Genomic DNA, 19596 nt, shown 5'->3' on the forward strand with positions numbered 1-19596 from the left:
AACTCACGTCACACATCTCCTGACTTCGTTAAGGAGGCACTCTCGACTGGATTTTATCCAAACTTCGAGAAACTTTTCAAGTTGGCTCTAACATTACCGGTGGGGACCGCAACATGCGAGAGATCTTTTTCAGCTATGCGACGCGTAAAGAATTGGATGCGTTCAACAATGGCCCAGGAGAGACTTTCATCCTTGAGTTTGCTGCATATTGAGAGTGACATTACCACAAAACTAAACAACGAGGACATCATCAACGCATATGATGCCAGGTCTAAACGCAGGATTTTGCTGCATTAGGTAAGGCAGTGTTTATTTATATTGGCTGCCAGCCGTGCCAGGCATACAGTAGCCTACTGCTTGCTTTTTTGCTAAAATGAACAGTTTGTAAACGTGTTCTTTTATTTTCTAAGATGTGCACTGTAGGGTCGTAGTAAGATTTTTACATTGTACCTGATTTGTTTGTATTTGTTTCGTTAAAAAAATAAAAACCTGAAAAAAAAAAAAACAGTTTGTAAACGTATAGTCGCGTTAATAACAAATTAGTTAACGGGAGCGTTTATACCGGGACGTTTAAGTTGTTGCTAGGCGACACGTTGGTTAAAACTTACATGTGATAGGAAATCTATTTTGCATCAAGGGGAAGCGAAGCGCACATAGCCTTACCCTGGAGTTGGTTCACCCTCCGCCTATGAGATTGAGGCTATTGAGTACCTAATGGTGTAAGGAGTGAAAAACTTTTATACAACTGAACAAACCATTTTTTTTTTTTTTCCATTTCTTATTTTACACTTTGAAACACCAGTTGTTATTTTATTTTATTTTAATTTTATTTATTTTTTTCCAACAAAAAGTGTTTCATATTAGTGTTTAAATAATAAATCATTGTTATTCTTTTTCCCTTATTTGGAATTGCTGTATTGATTTATTATTTCAATTAATTGGGGGAAAAACTAACAAGAATTTAAAATTCTGGGGAAGTAAATTATAAGTAAATTATAAGTAAATTTATTTTTGCTTTATTATTCCCTGGTGGAGGCACCGTGCATTATTATTAGTTTGAGAAGAGAAAAAAACTCTGGCCAATTCAACATTCAACTGCCGGGAATCCAGGGTTTTCTTGATTAGGGAAATTTCAAATTAAATTAGTTGAGAAAAGGGTTACATTTTTGGAGGCCCCGCTGGGATCATTTTTTTTTCCCTTTTTACCCGCGTCTATATTTTCTTCTAGAATTTAGTGTAGCGGTAACAGCTGATCTGAAAAACAATTTGTTTAATTTTTGCCATAATACTAGTGACTTGCATTTACTTTCAAAATTATGGATCTGTCGCAGACTGTCGAGTGGAGCAGAGAAGAGAGTGTTGATGTCTCACGTGCTATTGTTTTGAGCAGTGTTCCTTTGGATGCCAGTAATGACACTATTGGAAAAGTGTTAAACACAGTAAAAGTTTTTGGTCGCACTAGAATATGTGGTCGCCGTGGTGATGTAACTGGCAGATGGTTGTTTATTTTAGTGGAGACCAGTGCTGATTTAGATCCTGATGTTATACCTCCTGAGATAGGTATAGAAAATGAAGCTGGACCCTGGAGTGTGAACTTAGTGGGTAGTCTAGTAGCCCATGGTCCTGCCTCCGAAGGTGATGCGTTCCAGTTCAAGCTGCAAGCCTTGTTACAGCAGGAGGGCAAGTCTATGGATGAAGTGAAGGCCATGATTGTGGAAAATCAGCCTCCTAAATCTGACATCAGTGTGGATCTAGTTGATGCCATAGGCAAATTAGTAGATCGGTGTAATCAGGTGTCTAGTGATGGTCCTAGTTACAGAAAATTGAGATTGTTCTCAGGGTTGAAACCTGTCCCTCCAGGTGAGGAAGAGTATGAAGTCTGGATGGAGCAGGCCGCTCAAATGATAAGTGAATAGCAATGCACCGAATCTGCAAAGAAGCAACGCATCGTTGAGAGTTTGCGAGGTCCCGCGGCTGATATTGTCGGGTTTCTTAAAGTGAGTAGCCCATCAGCGACTGCAAATGAGTACTTAGCTGCCCTTGAGACTGTATATGGAACTACTGACCTTATGGCTAGATTTCGCCATACCTACCAGGAAAGTGGAGAGAAACTTTCAGCTTTCTTGTACCGCCTAGATAAACTTCTCCACAGAGCCTTGTTGAAGGGTGGGATTGAGGCAGCCAGTATAAATAGAGCCAGAATGGAGCAGCTGATTAAGGGGGCTCTGACCAATGATATGGTTGCTTTGCGAATGAGAATGACTCACACTCTGCATGATCCCCCTTCTTTCTCACAGTTGATGAAGGAAGTTCGAGAGGAAGAACACTGGGTAGCTGCATGAGAGAAAGTTAAAGCTTCTGTTGCTAATGTTGCCTCTCCCCACGTGCCTGTGCCGCCTGAATTACAAAGCCTGAAGAAGGAGGTTAAAGAATTGTCTACTCAGGTGAGTCAACTGTTGAGCATGGCCACTGTGACCCCTGCCTCTGACTGTGCCCCACAGAAAATGCCCAGTCAGACAAAGGAAGCTATGAACCGAGACAGTGCCTACAAGCCCAAAACTTCCAAGTTAACTCTGCCTGCTATCTTCTGTTATAACTGTGGTGAAGATGGTCATAAGAAGTGGGAGTGCAAAGGACCTGAGGATCTCAGGAAGGTAAATCAGAAGCTGATGAAAATGCACCGCTTACAGGGAAACTTCAGTGGAGCTCAGTGACAGAACGGCACGGAGTTCCAGATAACCTACGTTCCACTCATGTTTCATTTCTGCTTGATGTTGGCCAGCCACAATTGCCTATAGGTTTAGTAGGGCCTGTCTCTGAGGTGCCTGTTCAAATTGAAGGGATTTACGCAAAAGCTCTTCTTGATAGTGGCTCTCAGGTCACTCTATTGTATCAGAGTTTCTATGACACGTACCTGAAGCACTTGCCTCTTCAACCTGTGGAAAATCTTGAGATCTGGGGTCTTAGCTCGCATAAATATCCGTATGATGGATACTTACCCCTCAGACTTGAATTTACTGAAAATGTGGCTGGGGTGCATCAGGTGGTTGACACTCTCGCAATCGTGTGTCCAGACCCTTTGAAAAGAGAGGGGATAGCCATTTTGGTTGGGACCAACACTAGCTTAGTGAGGAAGCTGCTTGAGTCTTGTCGTGAACAGGCTGGAGAGAAGTTCCTGAACGTGTTGACTATGCATCCTGTAATACGAGAAGCATTTGAGTCTATTCAGCAGACGGACGTGTGTCAGGGTGATCCAAACAAACACGGAACAGTTTGGTTTGTGAAGAATTCCCCTGTTGTCTTGAAGCCAGGTCAGGTTATGCAACTCCCAGGTCTACCTAAATTACCGAGTCGGATGACAGAATCTTTGTTGTTAGTAGATAAAGCGGAAGTTGATGATACCTTTACTGTTGACTTGCAAGTGAGACCTGAAGTTCATTCTGCATCCATTGTGTCCAGCCGACGGGTCATGGTGACTGTCAGGAACACGTCTACAAGAGAAGTATGGATAAAGCGAGGAACTCCTCTTGCTCATGTATTTCCTGTGACCATGGTGCCACAACTTTCCTCCAACCAACAGTCGGAACAAAGTAACTTGTCACCTACATGCTTTGATTTTGGAGATTCTCCGATGCCGGAAGAAGCCAAACGGAGTTTGTGTGAGGAGATGATGAAGAGAAAAGAAGTGTTTTCCCTTCATGAGTGGGACGTGGGCTGTGCAAAAAGTACTATGCATGAGATTAGGCTGAATGATTCGCGTCCTTTCAGAGAAAGATCTAGACGTCTCGCCCCAGCTGATTGGGAGGATGTGAGGCAGCATCTACAAGAACTTAAGAATGCTGGCATCATTTCAGAGTCCCGAAGCCCCTACTGCCCCTGCCCATTGTAGTGGTACGTAAAAAGTCAGGGAAGGTCAGAATGTGTGTGGACTATCGGACGCTCAACCAACGGACCATACCAGATCAATATACTGTACCCCGAATTGAAGATGCTCTTCACAGTCTTTCTGGGAGTAAGTGGTTTACTGTTTTAGATCTGAGAAGTGGATATTATCAAATACCAATGAGTGACTCCGACAAGGAAAAGACCGCATTCATCTGCCCTTTGGGTTTTTATGAATTTGAGCGTATGCCCCAGGGTATCTGTGGAGCACCTGCCACTTTCCAGAGGGTCATGGAGAGAACAGTAGGAGACATGAACTTCTTGGAGGTGCTTGTGTACTTAGATGACCTAATTGTTTTTGGGCGGACTCTTGAAGAGCACCAACAGCGGCTGTTGAAGGTTCTGGATAGGTTGAGGGATGAAGGGTTGAAGATCTCCCTTGATAAGTGTCAATTCGGCAGGACATCTGTGAACTACGTGGGACATATCGTTTCACAGGATGGAATATCTACTGACCCTTCAAAGATCGAGGCTGTGGTATCCTGGCCCAAACCACAAACAGTGACAGAGCTTCGAGCATTTTTGGGATTCTGTGGATATTACCGCCGTTTCGTGAAGGATTTCTCAAAGTTGTGTCGGCCCCTAAATGAACTGCTGCAGGGGTACCCATCTTCTAAAAAGAAACATAACTCACCTGTTTGTAATGCCAAGCCGTGCTACAAATTCTCTGAACCTTTTGGCTCCCGATGGACTGCTCAGTGTGACACTGCCTTTCAAACACTCAAAAATTGTCTGACCCAAGCTCCAGTGCTAGCCTTTGCTGATGTACAAAAGCCTTACGTCTTGCATGTGGACGCAAGTCTGGATGGACTTGGAGGGGTGTTGTATCAGGAGCATGATAAAGGTCTCCGCCCGGTTGCTTTCATCAGTCGAAGTCTTTCTCCTTCAGACAGAAATTATCCTGCGCACAAACTGGAATTTCTAGCTCTGAAGTGGGCAATTGTAGACCGACTGCATGACTATCTTTATGGTGTCCAGTTTGAGGTTAGAACTGACAACAACCCTCTAACCTATATCCTGAAGTCAGCAAAACTTGATGCGACTGGTCATCGTTGGTTGTCAGCCCTCACCACCTACAATTTCAGTCTGAAATACAGGCCAGGCCGAAAGAACGTCGACGCTGATGCCTTGTCCAGACGTCCACATACTCACCCAAGTGTTGATGATGAGTGGCAGGAAATTCCAGCAGCGGGTGTCCGAGCTCTTTGTCAGGAAATGTCTCTGGAGAGAAGAGCAGGTTGTGTATCTTATCCATGTGTTGTGCAACAGATAGGGGCCCATATGTCTGCTGTTCCTAAGGCTTATTGTCAAGCTACTACATTGGTTGCTGATCACTTACCTGAGCTTAGTCCAAGTGAGCTCCAAGCTGCCCAAAGAAATGATGCATGCCTGGGAGAGGTGTGGGAAGCTGTCTGTCATAAGAAACCTGCAAGTAGTGTCCATCAAAATCAACCTGAGATGAAGTTGCTGAAACGAGAATGGGAGAAGTTGTCAATAGATAATGGCTTGTTGTACAGAACCATTAGGCTGAGTGACCAAAGAGTAAAGCGACAGCTTGTTCTTCCCAAGCAGTACCACAGCATGGTGTTGAAATCTTTGCATGACGAGATAGGACATCTAGGCTTTGATAAGTCTTACAGTCTGGTCCGTGACCGATTTTATTGGCCACACATGAAGCGTGATGTAGAGGCCTACTGTAAAACATGTGACCGCTGCATAAAGAGGAAAACGCTGCCTCAGAGAGCTGCTCCATTGTCCCACATGCAGAGTTCAGGGCCTATGGATCTTGTATGCATTGATTTTCTTACCATCAAAGCAGATTCTCGCAATGTGTGTAATGTTTTGGTGGTCACAGACCATTGCACCCGTTATGCGCAAGCCTTTCCCACTAGGGACCAAAAAGCTTCTACTGTGGCAAAGACTCTTTGGGAAAAGTATTTCATCCATTATGGCCTTCCAAGTCAAATACACTCAGACCAGGGCAGGGATTTTGAGAGCCGGTTGGTGTCTGACATGTTTACAATGCTGAGTGTGAAGAAGTCAAGAACTTCACCTTATCATCCACAAGGTGACCCTCAGCCGGAGAGGTTCAACCGGACCTTGTTGGACATGCTGGGTACCCTTGAGCCTAGTCAGAAGTGCCAGTGGAGTCAGCATATAGCTCATCTTGTCCATGCATACAATTGTACTGTCAACGAGGCCACTGGTTTCTCACCATATTTTCTTATGTTCGGCATGGAGGCCCGATTACCCGTTGATGTATGCTTTGGAGTTTCCCCTGACAACACCTCGCCTGTGTCATATTTGAAGTATGTGGCCAAAATGAAGCAGGAATTACAGGCAGCTCATCAGTTAGCTCAAGCTACTGCTCAAAAGATGAATCAGAGTAACAAAGAGCGGTATGATCAGAAAGTCCGTTACCATAGTCTGAATGCTGGAGACAGAGTTCTGATTCGAAACCTTGGCCTAAAGGGAAAACAAAAGCTTGCAGACAGGTGGAGTGCTAATCCTTATGTAGTGGAGGGTCAATTCTCTGGCATTCCTGTGTATCGTTTGAAGCCTGTTGATGGTAAGGGGCCAGTCAAAGTCCTGCATCGAAATCATATCCTGCCTTTGGGACAGGCAGTCAGGCTACGTACACAGGCAGACATCATGCCTACTCCACCACCTAGAGCTTTGAGGCGTAGGAGAGCAAAGGAGAAGCGGAAAACTGCTGAGTTAGCAAACTCTCCTTTTGTAGTTGATTCCGTTCCAAAAGAACGCCATTCTTCTGATTCAGAGTCTGAGTTTGGGTTTTATGTTGAGGATATGACAGATATTTCTCCAATGGCAGAGATCCAGATTGAAACCCCTGTACGAGATGTAGAATGCTCAGAGTCTTGTGATTCTCATAGTAGTTCCGAAGCACTTATAGCTCCATGTCAAAGTGAAACTTCTGCTGTTCAGCATGAGCCTGATGTTGAAAGGGTTGATGTGACTGACGATCTAATGGCTGTAGGTCATGACAATGCTATGCAGACTCCAGCTACTAGTGGTGAAGGTACTGAAGTTCAGTCAGATGTGGTACCTCCTGTAGTACGAAGATCCTGTAGGGAGAGGAAGCTTAATACCCGATTTACATATGATACATTAGGAGAGCCACATATTGAGACTTTTGCATCCAAGCGATGTAGTGTTAATGTATCAGCTATCAGTGCGTCGTATTTTTCTAGTGGCTATAAAAGTTCACATGCTTGGTGGTGCAATGCAGATGCATTATGCAATGTGTGTAAAAATATGCCCACACTTGTACCAATTAGTCTTAGCCCTGTCTAAAAACATGGTCACCCTTAAGATGGTCTATGACCAGCATGGGGGCATACTGGACTTTTGGTGGGGGGAGAGTGTAGGGACCCCTTAAAATATGCCTTAAAAATACGCCTTATTTTGAAAATTTCAGAGTATTAAAATATATACTTTTGATATTTTGTTTTTTGTTTATTTGATAATGTGATGTAACAAAATGTACCAACATTCTTTGTTTCTTTATCATTTGTACTGTTTCCTTTACTCAAATGAGGTGTTCTGTTGAACTGAAGTGTATTAATGTTGACCAATCAGCATTGAGATTGTTTGTTTAAAGTTTACGGACGCACGTTGCATTAAGTTACGTTATAGAGACGACATGGCGAAGAGACTGCACATGGCGAAGAAACGGCAGCACATGTCCTCGTGTTACTGAAAGTGAGCGTCATTCTTGGAGACTTCATTACTGATAGTACAGGCCCAAAGTGACAGATAGGACTTTCATCTACTCGATTTTGTTTGTTTCAAGTGTTATTTTTTATTTTACTGTAGTATAATTTCAACCCATTCTGCCGTTGGGTTGCGTCATCTGCTTGGTGCATTAACTGTGAGATATTGAGACGGAGAAATTCGCATCAAGGACGGTAACTGAATCATCGGTGTCACAAGAAGCACTTCCAGACGACTCATAATAGTGTCTGGGGGACGAGATTCATCGCGAGCTGCTTTGTCGTTGCGGTTGGACTGGACTTTCACCCCGCTCCGAGGCTGCGTGACTGCGTGAGTGTTATATTCGCGGCTCGTGCTGTAAGTGATCACTTTTCATTGCTTCGTCATTTCCCTGGATGGAATGTAAGTGAAATCGTTTCGACAAATTCTCTGGATGTACTGAGTTTTACTCTAATTCATTTCCCTTGAAAGTGCACCAACGATTGGGCCCCAACGGCTAGCCAAAATAGTGTTTTTTTTCCATAAGAGACTGTGACCAAACTAAATCTACTGTGTTGTTACGGAGTTAATTTTGTTAATTCTGTGAAGTGTGTAAATCGATTCAAAGGAGTAATTGTGAGTTTTCAATAATTATTTGGTGTATTTTATTTTTCACTTAAAATAAGAAGGGAGAGTGTATTGTTTTTTTGAGGGTGATAATTTAGAATACTCAGAGAGATTGAGGCTATTGAGTACCTAATGGTGTAAGGAGTGCAAAACTTTTATACAACTGAACAAACCAATTTTTTTTTTTCATTTCTTATTTTACGCTTTGAAACACCAGTTGTTATTTTATTTTAATTTTATTTATTTTTTTCCAACAAAAAGTGTTTCATATTAGTGTTTAAATAATAAATCATTGTTATTCTTTTTCCCTTATTTGGAATTGCTGTATTGATTTATTATTTCAATTAATTGGGGGAAAAACTAACAAGAATTTAAAATTCTGGGGAAGTGAATTATAAGTAAATTTATTTTTGCTTTATTATTCCCTGGTGGAGGCACTGTGCATTATTATTAGTTTGAGAAGAGAAAAAAACTCCGGCCAATTCAACATTCAACTGCCGGGAATCCAGGGTTTTCTTGATTAGGGAAATTTCAAATTAAATTAGTTGAGAAAAGGGTTACATATATCCGCGGGAGTCACGTCGCGTGTGGAGCTGATAGCTGTCTCTTAGCAATCCCGAACTGCTTCATATCACAGTCATGATAAAAGCATCGACGTATTCAGTCATCCATAAACATTATTAGATCGGCCGGCGTAGGGTTGCCAACTTTCTGAAATAGAAATACGGAACAGTGAGCGGGGTTTGGGTTGGGTGAACCACCACCACCACCACCACCTGGCACGGCGCCAGGATTCCAGTTTTGGATGGGCCAGACCAATAGTGGGTGGGCCTTAAATTAAAAACGTTAAATTAAAAACGTTATCCAATCACTGTTTAACCTAATAAAAAAATATTGACTAATAAAGCCTACTGTTATATTATCTGTGCGTATACATAATATAGATTTTAATAGCTTGATGCTCTTTAAAATTTTTGTTGCATTGTTAAAAGTTTCGGTGCATAGGACAGACCTATATCCACGATCGCTCTCCATGGTTCTGACCAAAGAAGAGCGCTTTGGAATCTCCATTACGCATCATACCTGGGCTGCGTTTCCGATAACGTTGTCTCTTAAGCGCACTACGAAGACTCTTAAGGTAGGTATAACTTAACTGAAGGTATACTACCACTAAAGGTATACCATTGCTAGGCGTCTTCAGGGCTATCATCCACTCGTGAGGCAGAGGCGCTGAAAGGCAGAGGCGCTGGCGCCCTCCTAGCAACGGCGCTGTTTTTGGTAAAACATGATTTTGACGACTTCATTAAGTTTTGTTTTGTAGAAAACTCTTTTTAACAGATTTTCGTTTTGTATAAATTGTATCTTAATTTTGATCAATGTTTTATCAACAAATTGCCTGTATTTATTAAATAAGAAGCAAATATATAGCAGGCAATGTAATAAGGCGCCAAGCAGCACAACTTGCATTGCACGTGAACTGGAGGGTGCCGAAACTCAGCTTGTGCCTCACAGATTTGAGAAATATAGGCTATCTATTACAGAAAGCTTGAAATGTCTACTTTTAAACGAAAATATTCAAACCAAAATAAATAGGCTACTCTCTGATTATCCATATGAAATGTGCATTTCTCTCTGCAGCGACACAGAAAACACCAGTTTATTACTAAACAAATAAATGTCTCCTTGCTAATTTAGACACATTCATAATCATTACTTTAACCGGTTCTTTGTGGCAAGCTTTATGCGTGCGGTCATAACGCTTATTATCCTGTACCAGCCTATTTAAGTAATTAAATTAATATAAAGGGGCGATTTGTCCACAAATGGCTTAAATGAACAACTACTAGTCCACTAGAAAAAAAAAAAATTAGTCGGAGGCAGCCCTCCACATATTTTCGATCCAGCAGGCCATTCTGGGTTGAGCGAGCGACCCTGCGGAATGAGTGAGCGGAGCGGAATATTCAGAAATGCGCTCTCCACTCACGAGCTCTGATCGAACCCGAACCACCGTCTGCTGAACTTGCGCAGAAACATCAAAATAGACAGCCAGCTTTTTAAAAACTAAACATTTAGACTATTTTAGTACAAATTATGAGCTTATTGACGATATTTTATAATTCTTGACAAAATTAGAATATATTAAGATTTATTTTTTTTTTTTTTTATTTATTTATTTTTTTAGTTTTGGGTGCGCCGAAAACTAACGCCGTGCCTGGCCCCCACGGAAGAAAATTTTGAAAAATAACCCCTGAAATGATGACTTCTGGTGAATATTGTGGAAACTAATTGATACATTTATATAAATATATTTCATACATTATAGCATATTATAATACAACTTATTAGGCCTATATATTTATAGAAAAGCAAAGTAGGCCTAATCAATATACAAGACTGAACCACATAGATGTGAAATATAAAGGCTATCATTTTTACATTTCCCGCTGTTGTCACTTGTCGTCATCGTTGCTACGATACGTGACTCACAATGACTGAAACGACCAATTAAAAGGGGATTCTCTGATGATGTTCCAAGATGTTAAAAACGCTACGCTGATCATAGACAAACGGGGAGAAATTAGTAGCCTATCTGTTACCGCACCGTAGGTTTTTTTTTTTTCCTAGCATACAAATGTCTTCGTTCATATAGTCTGTCTGACATAGACTATATTAGAAGCTATAATGTGTCTGTCATGGATTTGCACTGAATGTATTCTCAAAAATTACGGAACAAAGTGCGTTCCGTATCAGTTCAATATAGAACAAGACTTTTATGTGTCAAATACGGAACGATTCCGTATTATACGGAACGGTTGGCAACCCTAGGCCGGCTTGACGTTGACGACAAGATCCATAGTTCTTAGCAAATGTTACGTCATCAAACTACGCCTTTGTTATTGTAAGAGGTTAGCGACCCCTAGCGGCGAAAAAAATTACATAGTGTACATTTAAAGAGAGTAAATGTTCATGACTGTTTCACTTAATAAATACACTAATGTCAAATTAAAGGTTAAAACAAAGCACCTTTAAATAATTTTTAATATTTCAATGTGACTCTTTTGCTCCGTGCTTTAAAGAACTGCACTTATTTTGATGTGTTGACATACTAAAGCACATGTAAAGTACTTGATTATAATTACAACTGTAGTGTGTTAAATATATTTAATGTTAATTTATTTTTAATGTACAACTTCATTATTACAGTATATTTTAGTTTATCATAAATGCTTGTCTGTACAGATGACAGTACACTTTAACTGTATTTTAAAAAGAATAGAATTATGAAATAACATTTGAAGAAGTACTAAGAAATCACTGTTAAGTTCAGCTAATTGCTTTAAATATAAATTTAAACTATAATACATTTTCATTTAATGGCAATTAACATGCAACTACGTGTCTGTAAACATTACATTCAGTTCACACTTAAGTATATTCTTTTAAAGTATATTATTCACATATACTTTTTTAAAGGAATGCTACTTTTAAAAGTTTTTTTTTTTAAGGACCAATTTTGATTCACAAATCAAATCAAATCATTGATCAACTCATGTACGCAGAGCCCAAATCAAAGATGATGACGTCAATAACATCAAACTTCACTGATCTGTGGTTTGAACCTTCAGTATAAACTTGCCATGCTAGATCTTTAACCCTTATTGTGTGACAGTAGTTTTATGTGTCATTCCCTGTCATTGGTTTGTCCTCCAGAAACAGCTGAAGGAGACGCAGATGAAGATCCGTCAGAGAATCCAGCAGAGACAGAAAGATCTTCATCAGCTGAGAGAGGCTGTGGAGTCTCATAAGGTGAGTCTGGAGAAGAAGAGAAGTGTGAGACGTCTCAGTTTGGACTCACTGAACTCACTGTGTGATTGTGATGTGTGTGTAACAGCGCTCTGCACACACAGCAGTGGAGGACAGTGAGAAGATCTTCACTGAGATCATCCGCTCCATTGAGAGAAGCCGCTCTGAGGCGACACAGCGGATCAGAGATCAGGAAAAGACTGCAGTGAGTCGAGCTGAAGGACGACTGGAGCGACTGGAGCAGGAGATCAATGATCTGAGGAGGAGAGACGCTGAGCTGGAGCAGCTTTCACACACACACCATCACATCCAGTTCCTGCAGGTAACAGAGATCTAGAAGAACTGGATCATAGTGGACTTGAGCAAGAGACTCACAGAGAAACATTTCATGAGAGCAGAATGAGACTAACTTAAGCAGGGCAAAAAAACACTCTAAAGCTCAGCTATTTGCATTTAATAAAAACATTAAACTAAACCACATTCATTTAACTGCAAATAACATGCAATCAAGTTTCTGAAAACATTACAGCCAATCTGCACTTATATATTTTTAAAGTATATTATTTCTGTTACAAGTACTTTCTTTTTCACAAGGAGTGTAAGTGTGAAATACTAGAGTTTGAAGCATTAAATGATGAATATGAGAAGAATGTGCTGATTGTGTGAAAGTGCTGGATTGAAGCGAGTCACTGAAGAGAAGTGAAGTCAACAAGAGCCGCTCAGATCTGATATAGTGCAGGTTATTGGCTGAAGTGTGGAGATGATGAGTTTTGATTTCTGTTTTCTGTAGAGTTTCCAGTCTCTCTCAGCACCTCCTGAATCTACAGACGAACCCGACGTTTCCTTCAGTTCTCTCTCCTCTTTTGATGGCGTGAGAGAATCTGTCCGTCAGCTGAGAGACAAACTGGAGGATTTCTGCAAAGAGGAGCTCAAGAAGATCTCAGATAGAGGTAAAGTCCTGCGCCTCGTTTATACAGACGTGTGAAGAATGATCCGAAATATGAACGTACAACAGTTTCTGAAATGTTCCTATGATTTATAAAACATACGCACAAATAAAATCCCACTTTATAAATCACAGTTCATCTTTAATTCAAGGGCATCAACTCTACAGAACAGCCACAAACATCCCTTGATGGTTTACAAGTAATACATACTTTGAATTTAAATTGAAATCCATTGAAATTTAGGATTGAATCCGATACGTGTGTTTTATATAGGAGGCATCTGGAGATTCTTCTGTTCTCAGAAATGAGTCCTGCATCATCTAATATCAGATTAGAAACGTCTTAGAAATGGATGTATTTTATCTTGTCATTTCTCTTCACACTGTTCATGTCTGTTTATTTCCACAGTCACATTCACCAACATGAATCCCAAGACCAGGAACGACTTCCTACAATGTAAGTCACTGAGAAACGAGCAGAAAAACTCACTGAATGTGTTCATGTTCTTCCTGTAGAAGGAGAAATAAACATGATAGATGAGTTTTATAATTGATCATGTAAATGATGATTTGCACAGGATATCTGATCAGCTGCACTGAGACACTGATGATACATTGTTCAGATACATTAAAAGATCAGACAGATTCATAATTCCTGATTCTGATGTGTTTTCTCTCCGTCAGATTCCCATCAGCTGACTCTGGATCTGAACACAGTGAATGAATACCTCAGTCTGTCTGAGAGGAACAGAGTGATTACTCACACTAACACACAACAGTTGTATCCTGATCATCCAGACAGATTTGATAACAATTTGCAGGTGTTGTGTAGAGAGAGTGTGTGTGGACGCTGTTACTGGGAGATTGAGTGCAGTGAGAATAGTGGTGTGTTTATATCAGTGTCATATAAGAGCATCAGCAGGAAGGGATCGGGTGATGAGTGTGTGTTTGGATTTAATGATCAGTCCTGGAGTTTGTTCTGCTCTTCCTCCAGTTACACATTCATACACAATAACAAACAGACTGATCTCCCTGTAAAGTCCATCAGCAGAAGAATAGGAGTGTATGTGGATCACAGTGCAGGAACTCTGTCCTTCTACAGCGTCTCTGACACAATGAGCCTCATCCACACAGTCCAGACCACATTCACTCAGCCGCTCTATCCTGGGTTTAATATTTGTTATAACTCATCAGTGAAACTTTGTTGATGTTTCAGAATAGACTGTAGAGAGATTTTTCCCATAATACTTTGAGCTGATAAATCAGTAACAGTGAGATGTTACAGAGACTCTTATTATAATTTTCATTAATATAGCTGAACTTCTGCTACTGAAAATAACACATCAGAATAAATGTGTGCATTATTTTTTTTCAATTGTTAACAAGCATCTTCAAAACTCTTCACACATTCAGTGAAACAGAAGTCTATGCCAAACTATGAATATTTTTTCATTGCTTTCACACAAAATGCATTCAATGACCACATTTCCCAAAATCTATGAACACTTTTGTCATTCATATTTCACCTTCTGCAAAACACTATATATTTGGAGAAGATTTTTCCACTGCTTTCAAAACTGATCAAAGCTCATTCAAATCAGAATTATGGCAAACTGTGCATTTCTGCAGGGATTATATTGAAATATAAAATATTAGCAGAATATTTACAATGAAATTAAATAATAATTTCAACTTTTATTTTTTTGCATGTTAATGACTATATGTAAATGCAGCGCCCCCTATGCTCTGAGTGTAACCCAAGCGACGCTCCGGATTCTTAAAATTTGTCTCTCTTTACTTGCAACTATGCAATACTGCTTTTCTTTCCCTTTCTAGTCAAGGAATATGTCTCTACTAATTGACTTCAAGCAACACAATATATCCAAAACAATAATATTTATTTACAACCACAATAAAGTAAATATTAAATAAATGAAAACACTTGTATTGAATATTAAATGATCAATAAACTTCAAATGTAAATCAACACTTGTCTCTTTTTTCTTGTTTTACCTTTCAGAAAGTAACTAAACACTCAATTTACTTTCACTTTAAGTGAATTAAATCACTGTATAGTAAAAGTTCAAATAACAGAATAACCTTTTCAGTTACCTCACATAAATCAGCAATAACACTTCTTAACACTCAATTTTTGTCTTTTTCAAAAAATGAAACGTGAAACAAAAGTACCTTTTGAGTGATCACTCGTACATGCGCGCACACACACACAATGTAAAAGTCACCACCCAACCCATCGTTGCAGGCCTGTACCGTTGCTAGAGTTCGCTGTGACCTAGAAACAACAAATGGCCTCTTCACTCTATTGAGCAAATAAAATAAAACAAGATCACCTGAATTCCTCAGTCAGCAACCCCCACGGTCAGCAGCTCTTCATCCTCCGCGAGCACATACGAACACACTGGCTCTTACATGATCCATCAGCTCACCATCTTCTTCCCCGACAGCAGCAAACGGAATCCAGATCTCACCCGGGGCCTGTTTCAGAAAGGAGGTTAAGTGAAAACTCTGAGTATGTTAACCCTGAAATGAGGGAAACTCTCGGTTTTCTGTTTCAGAATGGGAGGTATGTCAAACCTGAGAAAGAGTAAGTCAAGCCTGTTTCTGAAATAGAGGTAACTTGGGGGGGGGGGGGGAAGAGATAAGAATACCCATTTATACTTAGATTTAAACTTAGATTCTATAGGCTACTCCACATAAAAATGTGAAATAATCAGAATGTGTACACAGACTGTTTGATGTGTAGACACATAATATTAACATTACCTCTGTAGGCCTCTCTGTGGCAGCAGAAAATCTTTATCCCCATCGTCCTGTGAAGATGAGCATTTGGCTGAGTACACTTTATAACACTATTTGTCATAATTGTATTGAGTAGGCGACTTAATGCCTGGGGTTCTGTTGGGACAGGAGGCTCCAAAAGACAGATATTATCATCAGAATCTGTTGGGACAAACAAAAAACCCAACCCAAAGTAAAATAAATGGAAATATCAAAAATAGCCTATATAAAAAAATAACATATATCTAAATCTCTTACATTTTATGAAGGCCCTTGGACCTTCGGGAGTGACTGCTATGCTTATGTCAAATGTTTGTAAAGTCAGGTAGCCTACACCCATGATATGCTCAAGCCTTACTTGATTGAATTATGTTTTTATATTTCATTTTCAGCTGCTGCCATGTTCTTGTAATACCTGCAGGATTGCACCTACATGAAAATTAAAATTAGGTTGAATAACATACTGTTCTTCCAGTTTCACCTCTGATATTATAACAGATGGGTAAGTTACTCTAAAATAGTTATTAATTACTAACTACAAATGACATCTTCAACAGTGTAATTAGATTAATGTAATAATGACTATCTTTAGAAAGTATTGGTCTACTTATTACTAAATCCCATATCGACCTCAACCACTTGAACAATACAAGGAGAGACAAGAAACTGCACTTTTAATGCTTTCAAATAAACAATATACAATTGCATGAATTATTATTGAATTGACCAAAGTGTGTAGAGGGAGAAGGTTACATTAAAATATACCTTTTAAAAATGTAGTATGCAGTATTTAATGCAATTTCATAAGATTTTACTTTAAATTACAGAAGAATTAAGAGTAATCCCTTTAATTAAATTACAGTATTTAGATTACTTGGTAATTAATTACACTCATCACTGTATAACAGTAATTAAAATGTAAACTTACGCATCAAGCAACTATTTTCTCCCTAGTTAAAGGGTTAGTTCACCCAAAAATGAAAATTCTGTCAGTAATTACTCACCCTCATGTTGTTCCAACCCCGTAAGACCTTCGTTCATCTTCGGAACACATATTAAGATATTTTTGATTAAATCTGAGAGCTGGATCACTCCTCCATAGGCTTCTAAGGGATTGAAACTTGCTGGCCCAGAAAAGTTATTAAAGACATCGTTAATATAGTCCAAGTGACTACAGTGGCTCAATCTTAAGTTTATCAAGCGACGAGAATACTTTTTGTGTGCAAAAAAAACAACAAAAAAAACGACTTTATTCCACTATTCATTTCCTTCTCTCTTGGCCTCGAGTTAGTTCACGTAGTGTAATAGTGCAGCGCATCTGTGTTGAAATATATATATATAAAAATATATAGTGAGCTCTGAAGTTCTGGATAAAAAGAAAAGATTCCAGCAGATTCCAGAAAGATTCTAAATGGGTGTGTGGAGAGCCGGATCACAGTTTTTCTCGTTTGCTTAAACACTATAACCAGGCTTTTGAACTAAAATTTCAAAACCATAATGCCATTTATAAAAAAGCACACCCATTTCCCTAAACTATAAACACTATTCCCCTGTTTTGACACATGAGTCAGATTCGCTGAACTGTCACTGCAAAACTCTACACACAAATCCCTTCATTTCTCATTGCTTAGACCATGTTGTCATTTAGAAAGCACTAGCACTCAATATTGTTCACTCAAGTCAGCACAGCTTCAGCTCAGTTAGCACACAATTACCCAAGTGGAAACACTAAGAGTCAAAACTGAACACACATCAATCAGATCCTTCAATAGATAGATAAAAGGGCCCAAATCAGTTTATTGAGTTTTGGAACAATGGATCCAGAAAGACATGAAGGAAGAGATCGAGGAGGGATAAGGAGGAGGAGGAGGAAGGGCAAGAAGACAAAGGGCAAGAAGGTCTCAGATGAAATTCAAGCCACTCTAGTTGCCCATGTCTTTGTCAATGGTATGACTATGAGGGAGGCTGGGCTACGAGTAAGGCCAAATTTGAGTCGCTTTACCGTCGCCTCGAGAACCTTCAGGGAGGTGTGGTGGCAAACAAAATTCTATCACTGAATAAGAGACAAACATTTCCAATAGTCTTTGATGAGGTTTATTTTCTTGTAAGAAAAGGCCAGCAGTCGTACAGTCACACAGAGTGGCTGCAGAGTATGACAGTGAAGGTAGGGCATCCTTTCTCCTTTATAGTCTCGACTCCCAGAATGTTATCTTTCTAGGCAAATTATGGTATTTCAGCCATATGTGGAACATTCTTAGACGTGTTCATCATATTGTCTCCTTGAGTGGAGACCCTCCTGTCACGTCCCAACACTCTTTACCATTCCAATACAATTCCATATCAGAATAAGGTTTGTGTGTGCTCTTTTACTGTCATATGATGGTCACACACATCTTACTGTAAGTAAATATACACATTTTTTTAGAGCAGACAATAAAAAAAAAGTAAAACAGGAAAAAAATGTTTGTTTTGTTGTGTGTGTGTTGTACTGTGTAGTACATGAATGAATAAAAATGTGCCAATGTATCCATTGGTTGTGTCTTTTGTGTTCATCATGTGAAAAGGTTTGTGAGGGGGGAACCACAAGCAACATAACTTACCAGTTTTGGAAATGTTGTTTTGAATTTATTGCACCAGTGTGTTAGACTATGTTGTAGTGTGTGTGATTTTGAGGGCTTGTGTGTGATGTCTGAGGGCAAAGTTTGGTTTTGCACACTTGAATTACAAGACTGTAGAAAAACGTGATGAGATGATGATTGAAACACAAACACGGCACATCTCTCACACACTTGCTGACTGACTATTGTTTAAGACACATTATAATATATACTACTGTATATCTGATTATCTGTAAGTTTTAACTTTTGAAATGTGGTGGATGGATGGATGGATGGATGGATGGATGATGGATGAATGATGGATGGATGATGGATGAATGATGGATGGATGATGGATGAATGATGGATGGATGATGGATGGATGAGGGAAAATAGTTTGAAGTTAGTTCATAATAGATGGATGTTCTGGGTGTTTGCTAAAGTGTTGCAAGATAGTTGCTAGGATATGCTGGGTGGTTGCTAGGCTCTTATTAAGCAGTTGCCGGGGTGTTGCTACAGTATTGGTTGCTAGGGTATTCTGGCTGACCTACCATAACATTCATACAGGCATTTCCACCTCTGTTAATAACAGAAACTCAAACATTGTTTGCAAAACTGATCCAGTACTCAGTGCTTTGATATTTTGGTAGGCTATTTCTTTCTAATGTTAACAAATTCACAAGATTTTGTTGCTCTTCATACGATTGTACAATGTCCTACCTGCCTGTCAACATGTGTATTTTCATACCTCCGTGCACCTGCTCGCGCAAACATCAGCCACCTTTTACAGTTCCTCCTGAACCAAAACAGCGAGATTATTCTGCGTTCACGCCATAACTACTGTAATTTGGAAGAGATGGAAACCTGTGACGTTATACTCAGAGTGGTTCGTTTCAATGGCAAGACTATCAACGGCGAAATGAATCTGCAGCAGTCAAGTGGTACAGGTCAGAGCTCTTTAAGGTGTTTATGTTCATTATTACTGTGATGTTATGTGCTTTGAGACATCAGGTAGTTTAACACCGTCTCTCATCTCGTGACGCTTTGCAGACTCTGCTGTGTGAGTTCGTGTGTTTTGAAGGAGACGTGGCTTTGGAGACGCTCTGAAGGGAGGATGGGATCTTATGCTTTCAAAGCTATACTTGCTATTGCTAGCTCTCTGATAAT

The 19596-nt window shown here is 39.8% G+C and overlaps 2 protein-coding genes across 2 annotated transcripts in view; both read left to right on the top strand.

The window, feature by feature from the left end:
• The window catches only part of LOC311086663 (tripartite motif-containing protein 16-like), a 121505-nt gene that overhangs the window by 37345 nt on the left and 64564 nt on the right, over positions 1–19596 (top strand). The gene's annotated exons all lie outside the window — the stretch shown is intronic.
• LOC311086799 (tripartite motif-containing protein 16-like) lies at positions 7618–15018 on the top strand. Its single transcript, XM_084119870.1, has 6 exons — positions 7618–8034; positions 11995–12090; positions 12176–12409; positions 12878–13037; positions 13443–13490; positions 13718–15018. The coding sequence occupies exons 2-6, from the start codon at positions 12016–12018 to the stop codon at positions 14239–14241; spliced, it is 1041 nt and encodes a 346-aa protein (XP_083975996.1). The 5' UTR covers positions 7618–8034; positions 11995–12015; the 3' UTR covers positions 14242–15018.

This window comes from Abramis brama, assembly GCF_963993115.1.
Source record: "Abramis brama genome assembly, chromosome: 1".
Classification (NCBI taxonomy): Eukaryota; Metazoa; Chordata; class Actinopteri; order Cypriniformes; family Leuciscidae; genus Abramis; species Abramis brama.

What these genes read in the sequence shown, in the direction of transcription:
- LOC311086799 (XM_084119870.1), top strand. Translation starts at nt 12,016, where the DNA reads ATGAAGATCCGTCAGAGAATCCAGCAGAGACAGAAAGATCTTCATCAG. An exon ending in AGGCTGTGGAGTCTCATAAG is followed by an intron (nt 12,091 to 12,175) that starts GTGAGTCTGGAG and finishes TGTGTGTAACAG; the next exon opens with CGCTCTGCACACACAGCAGT. An exon ending in ATCACATCCAGTTCCTGCAG is followed by an intron (nt 12,410 to 12,877) that starts GTAACAGAGATC and finishes TGTTTTCTGTAG; the next exon opens with AGTTTCCAGTCTCTCTCAGC.